The sequence below is a fragment of the Bos mutus genome, chromosome 2 (assembly GCF_027580195.1).
Source record: "Bos mutus isolate GX-2022 chromosome 2, NWIPB_WYAK_1.1, whole genome shotgun sequence".
Lineage (NCBI taxonomy): Eukaryota > Metazoa > Chordata > Mammalia > Artiodactyla > Bovidae > Bos > Bos mutus.
Genome location: NC_091618.1, coordinates 83,665,219 through 83,679,867, shown reverse-complemented (window position 1 = coordinate 83,679,867; position 14,649 = coordinate 83,665,219). Strand labels below are relative to the sequence as shown.

Below are 14,649 nucleotides of genomic sequence, written 5' to 3'. Positions count from 1 at the left end.
AGTTTGAGTAGGCTCTGGGAATTGGTGATGGACAGGGAGTGGGGTCGAAAAGAGTCGGACACAACTGAGGGACTGAACTGAACTGATGAATGTTGAAGGTTATGAAGAAGTCTATCTTTAAAAGATAGACTTTTTTTCTGAATAAAACGCATTGAAATAAAGATATGAAGCAGTGAGGGCCCTGAGTAAGAAATAGGATTTGAAGCAGAAAAAAGAACAGAGAAGGGAAGGGAGAAAGTATTATAAACAGGACTTAATACTTTGCCTCAATATCTTTGGGCAACCAGTTACCGGTCTACATGAAAATGAAGCTGCTGGCAGGAAAAAGCTCCCACTGGCTGATGGAGCCTGTCCATTTAAGGAAGAAGAGGGAATTCCCTGGTGGCCCAGTGGTTAGGACTCTACCCTTTCACTGCTGAGGGCCTGACTCCAATTTCTGGTCGGGGGAACTAGATCCCACAAGCCACACTGAGTGGAAAAATAAAGGAGAAACAAAACTCCCCATCTTCTCTGTTTTCTCTATTTACCTGCTGTGTGATATTACAAGGTGATTTGATCATTTATCTTAAATTACCATTACACACTTACCTTCTGAAGCAAACCATACTTTAACCAGTTTACTCCATTTTCTCTTTATTATTTCTTTCCCTTTTCTGAGAAAACCTCTTATTAAGCTTTAATATATTTACTTAAAAATAAGCTTTAATATATTTACTTAGAAATAAATCATGAAAAGATTCATCAGAGCCATTTAAAGAGAAAGACAAATATATACACACAATTATACATTCATTCCTTCATTTTTTTTTTCAGAATGTGTAAACTGATGCACAAGAAAGGGAATAAAACAGTTTGTGTTACATTAATATAATGTAATATGGTACATAATTTGACGAAAGGAGGTTGCGTGTGTCTAAGCGTTCCATACGAGGCTCACCCATCCTCTTTTCTTTTAAGCCACGCATTTTGACTTAGAGGATCTTAGTTCCCTGACGAGGGACTGAAACCTTGCCCTCAGCAGTGAAAGCTCAGAGTACTAACTACTGGACTGTCAGGGAATTCCCACAACCCTCATTTTTATCTCAGTTCTTAAAAGTGTAAAGTAGATCAGCTTGTGCGTGCTTGCTCAGTCCTGTCGACTCTTTGTGACCCTACGGACTATAACCCGTCAGGCTTCTCTGTCCATGGGATTCTCCAGACAAGAATATTGGAGTGGGTTGCCATGCCCTGCTCCAGGGGATCTTCCCAACCCAGGTATCGATCTTGAGTATCGTGCATCTCCTGTATTGCAGTCAGATTCATTACTGCTGAGCCACCAGGGAGATCAGTTTACATCCCTTAAAGCTTCTTAATGAATGGCACAAGCAGCAACAAATATTTCCTATATAATAGGCACTATTCCAGGGGATTGGGAAAGATACATTGGTGAGAGATCACTTACTTTGTCAAATAAATTACTATTTAGAGATCCCAAATGAAGCAATGGTTTAAAAATTTCCAAATGACAGTACTTTGCTTTAATATTGTAAAAAAAAAAAAAAAGGTATTACTTTGCCCCCACATTCAAAGTCCATGTGATTTCAAATGACATTTGCAAGCATATTTCACCTAGCCTTGAACTACACAATTACACAAGAATCCTTACCAACAGAAGCAAAACTTCAGTAGAGATCATCTCTACAGAATGCACTATAGCAAATTATTGTAAATAATTTTTCAATATCTCATACACAGGCTAAATGATGGTGAAAGTGAAAGTGAAGTGGCTCAGTCGTGTCCGACTCTTTGCAACCCCATGGACTGTAGCCTACCACGCTTCTCCGTCCATGGGATTTTTCCAGGCAAGACTATTGGAGTGGGTTGCCATTTCCTTCTAGGCAGACGCTTTACCGTCTGAGCCACCAGGGAAGTAATATAACTCAGGATCATGCAGATTTTTTTAAATGAAATTTCAAATGCACAGCAGATACATCAACTAAACTTTAGAAGAACGAGGTTTTAACTTTCTGTCCTTGTTTTAAAAGGCATAGCCTTTTCTGTGAACTTTCAGCTTAGTTCTGTCCCTCATGTCTAGAAGGGTGCTAGCCATGTGCCAAGAACAATAGGTAATCCAGCTTCCCTCAGTCCAGAAAAATTATCCCCTTGCCACAGGAGCCATACTTATGGTTCCACAATGGCCAAGGAAAAACCTAATAGGAATAGATTTTTTTTTGCCTGTGTAGCAAAGTTAGTTCCAAAGAGGAAAAAAAAGAATCCTGCTTTGCACTGTAGCAGAACCATTGGAACAATATGCTCCCTGTGTCCACAGCCCGGTCCTCCCCTGACACTCTCCTTTCTAGGGCATAGGGTAGAAAAGTCACATACACAATAGATCCTGCCAGGGCCTGCTGACACAACCCTACTCCTGAATTTGCAGGCAGCAGAGTGAAGCAATGTCTTTAGATACACATACATACATATATATATGTATTCTTACTTCTTTTTTTCCTTTTTTAAGCAGATGTTTCGGCACTCAGCTAGGGGGTGGGAAGAAGATACTGGATGCAAACTTTCTCAATACTATACCTTCCCTTCTACTCCATTCCTAGTTCCTTCAAACTTGAGAAGTCTGCATTAAGAGTGAGTACAGAGCCTTGAACAGTGCTAAGAGCTTCTTTTTACCTTGAATGAGTGATCTTTGACATTTCTTGGCCACACAAAGCTGCAAGAGGGCTTCCTCTCATGTCAGATCATATAGGGAGAATTGCACGGAAAAAATATTTGTTCTTACAATTGTAAACAGAAGTGTGAAATGCATAATCAAATGGTAAAGGACATTTATTCATCTCAGAGGTTAGAACTATGATGCTTAGAATCATGAGCACTCCACCCTTTCCACTAGAAGTTGAGAAATTCCACATTACTTTTCCAATTGTTCTCAGTAAGCACTGATTTCTATAAAATGCAGGAACCAGTTAAATAATTCCTAATAAAATCATAAAGTAATTAAAATAAATAAATGGCAATAAAATCATTTAAAATTATGAAATAAGTATCACCCAAAATATATGCTACATTCACTCTGGTTTTTCTATAATTTAACTTCATATATTTTTCAGATAATTCATGAGAGGGAATTTCTATTTATTGATATGCCTACCCTGTATCAGACACTGTACATTTATTGTCATATTTTTCCACCACAGCCAGCTTAAATTTAAGTCCTCTTCTGCTCATTTAAAAAATGAGGTTCACAGGGGCTTAATATCTCATCCTCAATACACAATTAGTACTCACAAAGCAGGGAGTCAAATCCAGTTGATCTAATTTCAAAGCCTGTATCTTTGCCACTACAATATACTGTAATTGAGAAGAATACAAGGAATCTTTGAGATTCAGTTCTCAGTCAACAAGCAATTTAAAAATTACATAAGAAATAAAAACAATTCCCAGATGTACTTGTATCATGATGTCTCCTCATCACTAACTTGTCCTGTGCTTGGGCCAGGCCTAGAACCAGTGTAAACTAGCAGGAAATTGTTCACAGGAGCATACCTAACTCAAGGGTCCTGGTGAGAAGACAGAAATAGGAAAGATACTTTGTCTGGGAAACCGGAGACAACAAAGCCAGAAAAACCATTCTACCTGCACCAATACTATAACTGGAAAAATGAGCCTAGGTGTTAGATCCAAATGGCAAAATAAGCCACACATGGAAAAACAAGCACTAAGCAAGTCATTAGGTCTGGAAAAGGTCACAATGCAATATGCAGAATGGGTGGACACAAGAGGCTCAGAAGGACATCTGCTAAAGGTGAGAAGACATTGGATGTCACCGTCTGTGGTGTCTGCCAGACGGATGAGTCTGGCAGATTTAAAGGCCCATGAAGAATCAGACACTTGAATTCTAGAGAAAGTCACTAATTTCCCCTAGGTCACATCTACAACTAGAAAAGGGTAGGCTAGGAAAGCAAGTTCCTCTCTTGGCTATTATCATTTCATAGCTGTGATTATCACATAGAGAATAATTTTTCAGAGTAAGGTTGTTGTATTTAAGTACCTGAAACATGACTGCAAAAAGAAAAAAAACACTTTTAGAACAGTGCAAAATTAGAACTAACAAAAAAGACTTTAATTTGACCTTTCAATAGAACAAGGACTATTAAAGAAGATCACAAAGCATCATGAAGTTATTTCCAGGTCACTAAACAATCTGTAGGTGCAAATAGTTTCTGGTCCCATTTTCCTTTCCAAAGGAAAACAAGAAAAAGGTACTGGTCACTCTAAGTCCCTAGGCTGATGTCCAAATGGCCCTTTTGGTAGTTTTGATGTGAAAGAAGCATGGAATGGATCCTTTGAGAAAGGAAACAATTAAGGGACCCTTTAAGTGTTTTGTGGAATCTTAAGGAAAACAAGAAGTCAGTATTGGATTAAATATCACAGTAGTTTTTTCCCTTTAGCATTTACATTGATTTTTCAGCTTATGCGTCAAAAAGAAAATCTGGTCTATTATTTGTTTAAGAGACTAATGAATTTCATTTTCCATTAGTAAACTGATTTTCTCCCCCACTATAGGTATTTAGAATTAGCACAAACCTCAGGATAACTACAATTCCAAAAGGAAATGCTCAGTTCATTATGAATGATCTTACGACAAACAGTGCTCTGACAGCCAAATTCCTGGTCTCCAAATTTGTAAGTTTGCCCTTTTTTTTCTCAGAAGTCTTACTCAAGACTGCTTCTGAGCTTCTACATATTTAACCCTTACAGTCAAAGACAATACGTTACTAAAGAACATGAGAAACTTCAAGTTCATACATTCTCACTAAAAGAAATCTGATATTTATAAACAAATTATGATCATATTGAACACAATAAATTAACTCCTTAAGCAACAGAATAAAAAATACTATCTTCATGTCTGTGGCTTTACATTTTCTGAAGAGGTCTAAAGAACTGTAAACCACCCAAAAATTCGATGATGCTTTTCATCTTATTTCTTCACTTTAATAACACAGCACTCATTTCTCAACAGAAAAATGACGAATGATACTAAAAGGGAAATAGTTGTTTTTACCAGTCAAAATTAATTGTCTTAACTGATCTGTATGTTCCATGTTATTTTTTCAATCTTTTCATTGTGATAATAAAGTTACACTATAGTGACATTTCAGACAATACTTTAATTCTTAATAAAACTCAGAAGGACAGACATTATTAGTGTACCCACAAGAATATACATTTCTAGTAGCTTGCCAGTTATCACACAGGTTAACATGCAGGGTTAGTACTCAAAATAGCTTCTTTGAACTTCAATTGACACAGGGTATAAAAATATCATGGATAGGCTTGCTTGATCATTTTAAAATAATTTCAAATCAACCCATATGTTACTAAGTAAAAATAAAAAAAATCTTAAATTCATATATGAATTATTTATCACTCAATTTCTACTTTTGACTTGTGTAAATAGACATAACCAAAAAGTTCAATAACCAAATTCCAGTAAGAAAAAATGGTGCATAATTAGTGCACATCTCTTCCTTTGGGGAGGAGAGTGACTTGATTTTACATAGGGTATTGTTTTTCCTAATTAATTGCAGTCTGTCACATGTTTGTATATGATTGCTACATTAATGATTTACAAAGTGTCAAGAAGTTTTATGGATATCTAGAAAGAATAGTACAACTCAATAAAAAAAACTTTTACAAGTGTTGAAGAGAAATTTTACATTAAAATGTTATTTTGTTTCTTCGTCCTGAGAGAATGAATTTTTTTAAAAACACACAGTTAAAATCAAGCATTAGATATGCAAATATGTGTTCAGATCAGAGATACCAAAATTATTCAAATGATTAATTATTCATCATAAAATGTCAATTAATAATTATGAAGCATAAAAGGCATCTTTCTAATGCATCTTTATTTTTGTTGGCCTAAAAAGGGTTTAATATACATGTTCAATTGACTACTAACAAGTTTTAAAAATCCAACAAAGTAAACAAATTGCAAACAAGTGCAAACTGAATTTTAATAGGAGAACAACATACTCAAAATGAATGAAAGACAGGGAAAAAAAATAAGTAAAACTAAAACCAGAGCCACATTCATGACAGACACAACTCCATGTTCACGCACTTGCTAGGCAATAGGGCAACTGGCCAAGGAAACAACCCAACAACTGAAGTTGTGAATTTGCTTAGCCTGTACAAAATACAGGACATGATGTTTTTCTCTGAACTGATCAATATTCCTGAAAGGCAGGGGTGCTTTAGAATTTTTTTACACTTTCCAAACAGTCATTAAAAGAAAAAGCACAGCTTAAGTTTCTTTAAATTACCTATTGTAATTTCTAAAGTCTGTTAAGCACTGCTAAAATATCACTATAAATGAGAAATTTTTTTCACATTGCTTTAAAGCTAAAGAATTGCCCTATATCAAGTATTATTCATTTTTCTTCCAGGAAGATTCTATCTTTTAAGAAAAAAAGAAGTCAATTTGAGCTGATATGGTAATTTAGGATAAGGAACCATTATGATTACCAAGATATAGATTTATATTTATTTTATTACTAATATTATTTTACTTTTCACTGACACCTGGGGAACTTGTTCTGTGATGACCCAGGGAGTTATTTTAGTCAGGGTGTCCCTGACCTCCTGCTGGTAGATTAATTACATATGAAACACTGTGTTTTCAAAACGAAATGATAAATCTGGACACATAAAGGAGGCAGAAAAGAATCAGAGCGAGAGAGGAGATCTTAAGAAACAAAACAAGGGATTGCAAAAGGGAGATAGAAAGGATAATGTAGGAAATGCAATTGGGAAAGAATTTCAAGAAAACAAGGATAAAGGGCAGGGAGGGCTGAAAGGATGGCAAGAGAGAGGAAAGAAGGGAAGAAAGGACTAGGGGTTTTTCAATTCCCAGGCGAGGCTGCTGGCGTCCGCGCCCTTAACGCCACAGCCTTCCAAGTTGAGGCGAAAGCCACCTCCTCGGGCCTGCGTCGCATCCAACTTACTCCAAGTTTTCTGGTGACTCCTACAGGGCCCTTTCCGTCCCCCCTCCCACCCCTTAGAGAGATTGACAGTCGCGTGGAGGAGGCTTTTCCAGGCACAGCCTTTCTCATGGTAATCAGCCCCCAGCATCACCTCCCGGCCGCGGCCGCTCCCGCTCCGTGCGCAGCTAGCGGACCCCGGGGACCGGAAACAAGGCGGCGGGCGGGGAGCCGGCCAGCGAGCCAGGTCAGCTGACCCGGCCGCGGGGCGGGGGTCGCGGGGTTCCTGGGCGGGCGGGGGCCGAACCCCCCTCCCACGTGCTCCTCCGCCTGTACTGCGGGGGCCTTACCCTGAGATCAAATGAAGGGACCGAAGCTGGGGGTGTGGGGGACCGAGAGCGCGGAGAACTGGGGGCGACCAGCAGACCTGTTTTGCATCAATAAATTAAGACGCTTATTTGAGTCCTGAAGTTTGCTGGTTCCTGTCAATGGAGACGCTGGCAAAAAAAGCACTGAAGCCGAGATTCAGCCTTAACTTCAAAAAATAAAAAAATAAAAATGAACCACTCAGCTGGCCGCCCTGCTGGGGCCAGGTGACGTGCGAGATTCCAGAGCCCGCGGGCCTCGCAGCAGGGATGTTAGAGACGGTCTGAGATTCTCTGGTCCTGTTTTGATTTTGTTTGAAAAGGCTTCTCAGAGGGATGCTCCTGATTTTTTTTTTTTTTTAATAGACTTTCCCCTCCTATCCTAGGCTCAACTCCGAATGGATTGGATTGCGAGTTCGCACGTGAGAAAACCGTTTGACTTGGCTTGGACCCCTGCCGCCCCCCACCCCCTCAACACACCTCATTGCAGGGGTCCCCCTTATCACCCTTTCCTTGCAACTCTAAAAGAAGTTGCCCACCTCCTGTGTAACGGCACGGTCGAAATAATTCCTCTGGATGAAAGATCAATTCCGTTTCAAAAAGAGAATAGGTTCCTTTTTTTTTCAACACATGGTACAAAATAAACAGAATTTGCTTTAAAAAAAAAAATCATTAGCTATGGCCAAATTCGAATTCCTGCTACAGCCTATGTGTTCAGGGGCAGAAACATTGTATCTCTTCGGGCATCTGGGCCGACGAGGGGAGCTGGGGGCAGGGGAGAAAAGGGGAGCGGCTGTGAGAGTTAAGGAAATTGACAGACTGAGAGGTGAATGGGGGGACAGGCACCAGGTCCTGGCTGGAGGGAATTGGAAAACAAAAGTGCATCTTCACAAGCTGCCTGGATGGAGGGAATTCTGAGGGAGGCAGTTTGTTTTACTCAAAGAAACCCTAAAGAATTATTTTTCTCTCGTCCATGTCCACTGCAATATTATTTCACATTTGCATGTATCTGTTGTTTTAATCCCCTTGGTCTGCGCTAATCTCGAAATAGATTATTAATGGGGAAGAAAGCCGGGGAAGGAGCGATTCATCTGCAGGACTTGCTTTGCTGTGTGAGGAGCCGAAAGCTAGTAGCTCCTAGTCCTCTCTCGACTTTTCCCTGCGTCCTGCGCTCCAGCATCCCGCTGATCCCACGATCACCATTGTCCCCGACCTGGCCTTCGGACTAAGGGAGTGTTCGGAACATATTTATATCCCGGCTTCCTCCGATCCCACCGCCTCTGCTGTTGTGGGAACTCTCTTGGTCAAATAGGGAGGGGAGTGTCGGGGGCGTGCCAGGCAGGGGAGGAGGGCAACCCACCGGCGCGCTCACCCCTCGTGGGGACGCTTCGCGTGCCACCGTCCAACTATCCACCTTGATGGGAACCTGAAAGATTGCTTTTTTTACCCCAATTCAAATACTTGCACGTCGGAACTACCAGTGCTAAGTGTTGGGGCTGTCTCCTGCCACTCGAACAATTACTGAACCCAGAGTAATCAGATGATTAGCTGTTTTTAATGGAAATACTTTTTTTAAGTCAGATCTTAAGTAACCTGACATTAATATACATAATAAAGACAAGTGATTTGTTAGCCGTTTGATTGGATTCTTTGACCTGAGGTTTACCACCGAGTGTATGTATGTCTGGGCTGTAAGCTCCAATGGCTACCTGGGGTCCTCAGGTGGAGTCTTACCTGGAATTACTCCATGCCAGGAACACCTTTATCCTGGAAATGGAAGAGGAAACGCTGAAAAGCAAACTTCTAGAGAAAGCTAGACTCGATTTTTTTTTTAAATAAAAAAGTGGGAATTTTAAAAAAGGATATTAATAATAGAAGTAAATCTCGGAGGAGAAACTTGATAAGTCATATATTTATAGAGATAGGGATATTAAAGAAATGTAAAGCATAAAACTGAGAATGTGCCTGGCCCATGCTGGAAATCTTTAATTTTCTTTTTTTATTATTAAATTTTAGGCTGGTGATCTCCAATGCTCCTCTATAAGTAAATTATCTGAGTGGGGTGGGGGAGATGATTCTCATTGTAATAAATGCTTAAGGTAGCAAAGAGGTGAGTCTGTAATCAACTGTGAAAATTTACTTCCTCACATCCTAAAGTAAGTATTGGTTGTGGTCTTGCTGGGTGGCTATTGCCCCCTCCCCAATAAACATACAAAATACAAAGCTCTGCACCTCTGGGAGTGTGGATGTGGCAAACCAAGTGGTGGCTTTTCCCTCCTCTTGAGTGCAATTGCCAGTGACTCTTGCATTCAAAGTCTTGCTTTAGGCACACATTCAAAGTACAGTTCAAAGCAGTTTATCTTAATGTGAGTAAAAGTCTAGTGTTGGATCAGGGTGTTATTTGTTTCAGATTTCATCAGACTGAAAACAGGGGGCTGTAACATATTAACAATATTAAAGCAGGAAAAAAAATGGCATGAGGCTATCTATCCTTCAGTCCTCTTGACACCTCCACCTTTACCTTTGCAGAGAAGTCCAAAGACTGTGGGACTGAAAGTTTATTTGTGCTCTGAGGTTCTCAGGCACTTTCACTCTTGGAAAAAAAAAAAAAAAAGCCTCACAGTTCTTTAAGAAATTGAGCCTGAACCACTGGAGGCTAAGAGATTTCTTCCTTTTCCGATAAATGCCTGTGCTCAGCATCCTCAAATTTGGCTGTCTTTATTTACTTCTATATTAGTTCCAATTATGTGCAGTGTAAACCAGCTTTTTGATTAACAAAACAGCAGAGCATTGGTTAAGAACACTTAAACTTCAAAAAAAATTCCCCTGGGAAGTAGGCTCTGAATTGGTTAATAATGTGCAGTACTTGCTAAATTGCTGACTTCCAGATGTGGAAAATATCTTTCTTGTTTAGGACCTATGTAACCTGATTGGATTACGACAGAAGCGTCACGTTGGAAGCTTTTGAGTGATTATTTAATTAACCATACAGTAGAAAGCTGTATTCTCCAGGAAATCCCTTCCATATTTACATAACCAATCCCTTCAGAGCAAAGGTGGAGTCTTTTCTTTTTAATTTTACTTTAATTGCAATATCAAAAAATATATACTCCAAAACTTAGACCCCATGCCGTTTAATATCGTGCTCTTCCTTCCCTGCTAAATTCCTCTATGGCCTTTCTCCTTTTCCTCCTGCCTCCCTCCACACACTCCCTCACTTTGTAGTGAGGTCTCCTTGAGATGTAGAGAGATTCAGAGATCGGTCAACTGAGCGCTCTATGTTAATTTACTTAGAGACCCTTTTTAAAAATGCCAAACCACTTTTTAGTATTGGGATCCAATCCAGAAATTCATCACATACACACACCCCAACACACATGCCCTAAAATGCAGCTCACATACAGCAATTTTCCCCCTCTGGCTCCGGCATCTTGAAAGAAAATAATAATAATAATAATAATACGAGAAAAGGCAAAAAATTTAGTTCCAGAAACCGTGCTGAGAAATCCACACAACTTAATGTGCATCTCAAATCTGGTTATTAGAGATATCTGTATAAGAAGAGGCGATGTGGATTGAGGAACCGGGATCTTTCCCTTTAACTTTCGCCCCTTAGAGTTCTCCAGTTCTGTGAATGGTGTGCACCGTTTTCCGCCCTGTACTCTGTAGGATTTAGTGATGAGGATAATGATGCCAAAGGCTTGACGGGGGGGTGGGAGTAGGGGGGGGAGGGGGGGCGTGGAGAAAAGAGGGAGGGAGGGAAGGAGGCGAGAGGGAGGGAGAGAGGAAGGGAGGGAGGTGGAATTTCATTTCTTCCACTAAAGCGTTTGCGGAGACTTCAAGGTATAATCTATCCCAGATCCTTTCCCAGAGAGAAACTTGGCGATCACGTTTTCACATGATGCTCACGCTCAGGGCGCTTCAATTATCCCTCCCCACAAAGATAGGTGGCGCGTGTTTCAGGGTCTCTCTCTCTCCTACAGAAAAGAAAAAGAAAAAAATGTCATTAGAAGAGGCGTAACACGTCAGTCCGTCCCCAGGTTTGTGTTTCCTGGAGTGGCCGAAAGAGATCAGTTCTAACCTGCTCCGCAGGAATAACGGTCCTGCCTCCAGACACTCTTGGCGAGGTTTTGTACAGTTTGCTCCGGGAGCTGTTTCTTCGCTTCCACCTTTTTCTCCCCCACACTTCGCGGCTTCTTCATGCTTTTTCTTCTCACCATTTCTGGCCAAAACTACAAACAAGACTTCGCAGGTTTTTTTTTTTTTCCCCTTTTCTCTCTTTTTATTCCTTTTTGGCATGGTCACCCCCTCCACCTTCCTTTTATGATTTTCTCCTTTTAAGTGGGGATGTGAGTCTAAAGTGAGAAGGAGTGTCTGTGGGTAGGAATTTCAGGTGGGTTTAGCTCCTTTATGGCAAGCTTTTCCCAAGAGTGACTTCTTCGGTTTTTCTCGCACTCCCTGTGTCTCTCTCCTTCTTTTTCTCCCCTTTTTTTCCTCCCCCAAATAATTTGCCCCGTACCTGTCCATTCAGGTAACCAAAGGTGCCTTTTACTACCCAGCCTTGGAAAAGTTTTATTGAGAACTGTATGGTTGGAATAAAAACTCTTCGAGGGGAGAGATTTTGCTTTATTTTCACTCTAGTTCCAATTCATTATATTCAGCAATTAAAACTTGGCAAATACCTGTTAATAATTACAAAACTTGACGGATACAAACCTACCAAATTCGGGAGCAAGTCTTTCTCTTTGATATGGCAGTCCAACCTTTCCCACCGAAGAAGGCTGTTTTCTAAGTAGAAAGTTGCCTGTTTTTGTCTGCTTAGCGAGTTTCATTTCTTTATTTCATTCTTTGTGTGTGTGTGTATGTGAAGTAACACCTCACTTCTGTGATGATAAATAAAGAAGTGAAAGTCCTCATGGAACTTGAGTCGTTTACCAAAGTGGGGGGGGGGGGCCTCACTACAGCTGGGAAGAAAACTGCCGTCAGGATGGTAGGGTTTTAAATTAAGGATAACTTTTGAAATTGTATTTCCAATGGCAAAGTCATATAGAGGCAGAAGATACATACACTCAAATATCCCATTCCATACTTTGGCACTGAAAAGTCGAGATAGCAGGAGTTCCCAGGAACAGGGGTGATCCCGGTTAACATGAATATGTGTGTCTCCCACCTACTTACATATTTTATATGCTCCCCCTATAATGATGAAGGTAAGATTACTAACTCCAGAGTTAGAAATAACAGGCAAAGATAAAGTTTACAGCACAAATGCCCTGTCTGTCCCTCACACACACATGCTCATAAAACTAGCAGCTTACTTTATTAAACATGTATTTATATGCAATCGTGCGTAAGTCTCAGCAGGAATACAGACAGGCCAGCTGTTTCATCCCAGACACTTGTGTGTCCATATCTGTATTTCAGGATTTTTCCCAACAATTTCAAATCCACAGGACAGCCAAGACATGACAAAATGTGTCAAACTTAAAAGGCTGCCACTATGCCCAGGTTAAATTCAAGGTGCTTTCTAAATCATCTACTTCCCCTTCTCTCTGCCCCCACCCCCCACCCCTTACCCCTCTCAGCAAATGTGTGGAAACTGATACTCACTTTCCAGGTTTTCCGCAAAGCTTCTAGCACAGGAGACAATAGGTGCGGGGCGTGGGGACCGAGTGTACTCGGCAGAGAAAGGGTTAATGGCCCTTGTGTTACAGTTTGCATCTGTTACATCTTTTATAGCCCCCTGTTTAAACTAATCCTCGAGGCACAGCATCTTCCCAACCTCCATCGAGTTTCGGGATTCTCCTCCTCTCCTGCCTGCCTCCGAGGTTCCCCTTCTCCAAGTTTTGACAGTTTCAGCTGAAAAAATGCAGCGCCTCTCTCGATTTTTAGGTACAAAAGTTTCGAAGCCAGAAAGGATACGATCATTCAGTAGAGCTGAAAAGTACTGTCGTAGCGGTTGGACTTTCTCTTTCCTTTCTTGAGGGGAAAAAAACAATTTTATACTGCAACTATTTAAGGGAACCAGTGTGGGGGAGCATGTGTGTGAGTGAGGTGGGGGGAAATACTTAAGTAAATATTGTCAAAGTGGAGAAGGTGGCGGCGGGGGGGGGGGGCGGGGAGGGACAGTGTCCAAAGAGGCTTATAATTATATTTCTTATTGCGGCGTGAAACGGGAAATCCTAATTTGGGGGCGGGGGTGTGGGGGGGGAGGAAGAGACAGTGTCTCGATAAACTGCGAAAGGGGAGGGGATGGGACGCGGGGCGAGTGGGCTTCCTATAATTACTATTATCAATTTGCCCGAGTGTGCTTCATCGGGGGTTGTTTCGCGTTGTTTGTTTGTTTGTTTGTTTGTTTGCTTCCTCTGAGGAATGGGGTGGGGGGTGGTGAGACAAGATGAGAGCTAAAGAAAGCTTCGCCTCACCCCAAGTTGCCGAGCCGGGCTGAGGACTTTTCGGAGGAAAGGGTCCGCCTAGCCTTGAGTCAAGCAGCCTTACTGTACCGCCGTGTGCATTCCCTCATACGGTCAGGAGTTATGACTCATTTTGAAGATGTAATTCTTGTCTCTCTGATCCCCTCGCGGGTGCAACACACCAAACAGTAACAAACACAAAGCGCCTCGGGGCCAAGGCTGGGGGCGGGGGGCGGGGAGGGGGCCGCCGAAGTTTCGCTTTGGCGTTGGGGGGCGCGGATGGGTGCTCGCCCGGGCCCTGGCCCGGCTCCCCTGGGCGGCCCGCGCGCGTTTCAATGGGCGCGGGCGATGCCCACATTGTCGCTGTGTTTGGTTGCTAGATCGAGCCTGCGTGCTGCCGAAGCAGGGCGCCGAGTCCATGCGAACTGCCATCTGATCCGCTCTTATCAATGAAGCAGCCGATCATGGCGGATGGCCCCCGGTGCAAGAGACGCAAACAAGCCAATCCCAGGAGGAAAAACGGTAAGAAGCGGCCCGAACCAAACTTTTCCGGGCCACTCTGCGGCTCCAGACCCGGGAAGAAGGAGGGGGAGAGGGAAAAGGAACCGAGGCGGCGGCGGCGGCGGCGCCCAGGGCTCGCGGGCGAGCCTCCCTCCGCGGCCGGCGCCGGAGCCCGGCGCGCGCGGCGACTGGACAGTGGGGAGTTAGGGAAGTGCCGGGCAAAGTGAGCGTCGGGCGCCGGGGGGCTCCGAGCGCTGGGGTCCGGCCGGGGCCCAGTACCCCCACCTCTGCCGCCCCCTGCGCCCCCGCCTCCGCCCTCCCTCCGCCTCCGCCTCCCGCTCCGTGAGCGCCCGGCCCGCCGGCTCCCCGGCCGGGCTGCGGGAGCGTCCGGCG

The 14,649-nt window shown here is 42.5% G+C and overlaps 2 protein-coding genes across 5 annotated transcripts in view; both read left to right on the top strand.

Moving 5' to 3' along the window:
- Window positions 1-5,205: 5,205 nt before the first annotated feature.
- On the top strand, window positions 5,206-10,175 carry LOC138992121 (uncharacterized). Its single transcript, XM_070390015.1, has 2 exons — window positions 5,206-7,224; window positions 7,729-10,175. Exons 1-2 carry the CDS (start codon window positions 6,856-6,858, stop codon window positions 7,984-7,986), a joined length of 627 nt encoding a protein of 208 aa, XP_070246116.1. The 5' UTR covers window positions 5,206-6,855; the 3' UTR covers window positions 7,987-10,175.
- Window positions 10,176-11,282: 1,107 nt separating this feature from the next.
- ZEB2 (zinc finger E-box binding homeobox 2) overlaps window positions 11,283-14,649 on the top strand; it is a 136,212-nt gene continuing 132,845 nt past the window's right edge. Inside the window, exons 1-2 of one of the 4 annotated variants that reach the window (XM_005890702.2) lie at window positions 11,283-11,594; window positions 14,136-14,277. In XM_005890702.2, the coding sequence (XP_005890764.1) occupies window positions 14,205-14,277 (73 nt within the window). In that variant the 5' untranslated portion in view covers window positions 11,283-11,594; window positions 14,136-14,204. Of the gene's footprint in view, window positions 11,595-13,106; window positions 13,235-13,631; window positions 13,869-13,925; window positions 13,944-14,135; window positions 14,278-14,649 lie in introns of those variants that run through there. The other 3 variants (XM_070389993.1, XM_070389986.1, XM_070390001.1) reach the window with 3 other exon arrangements.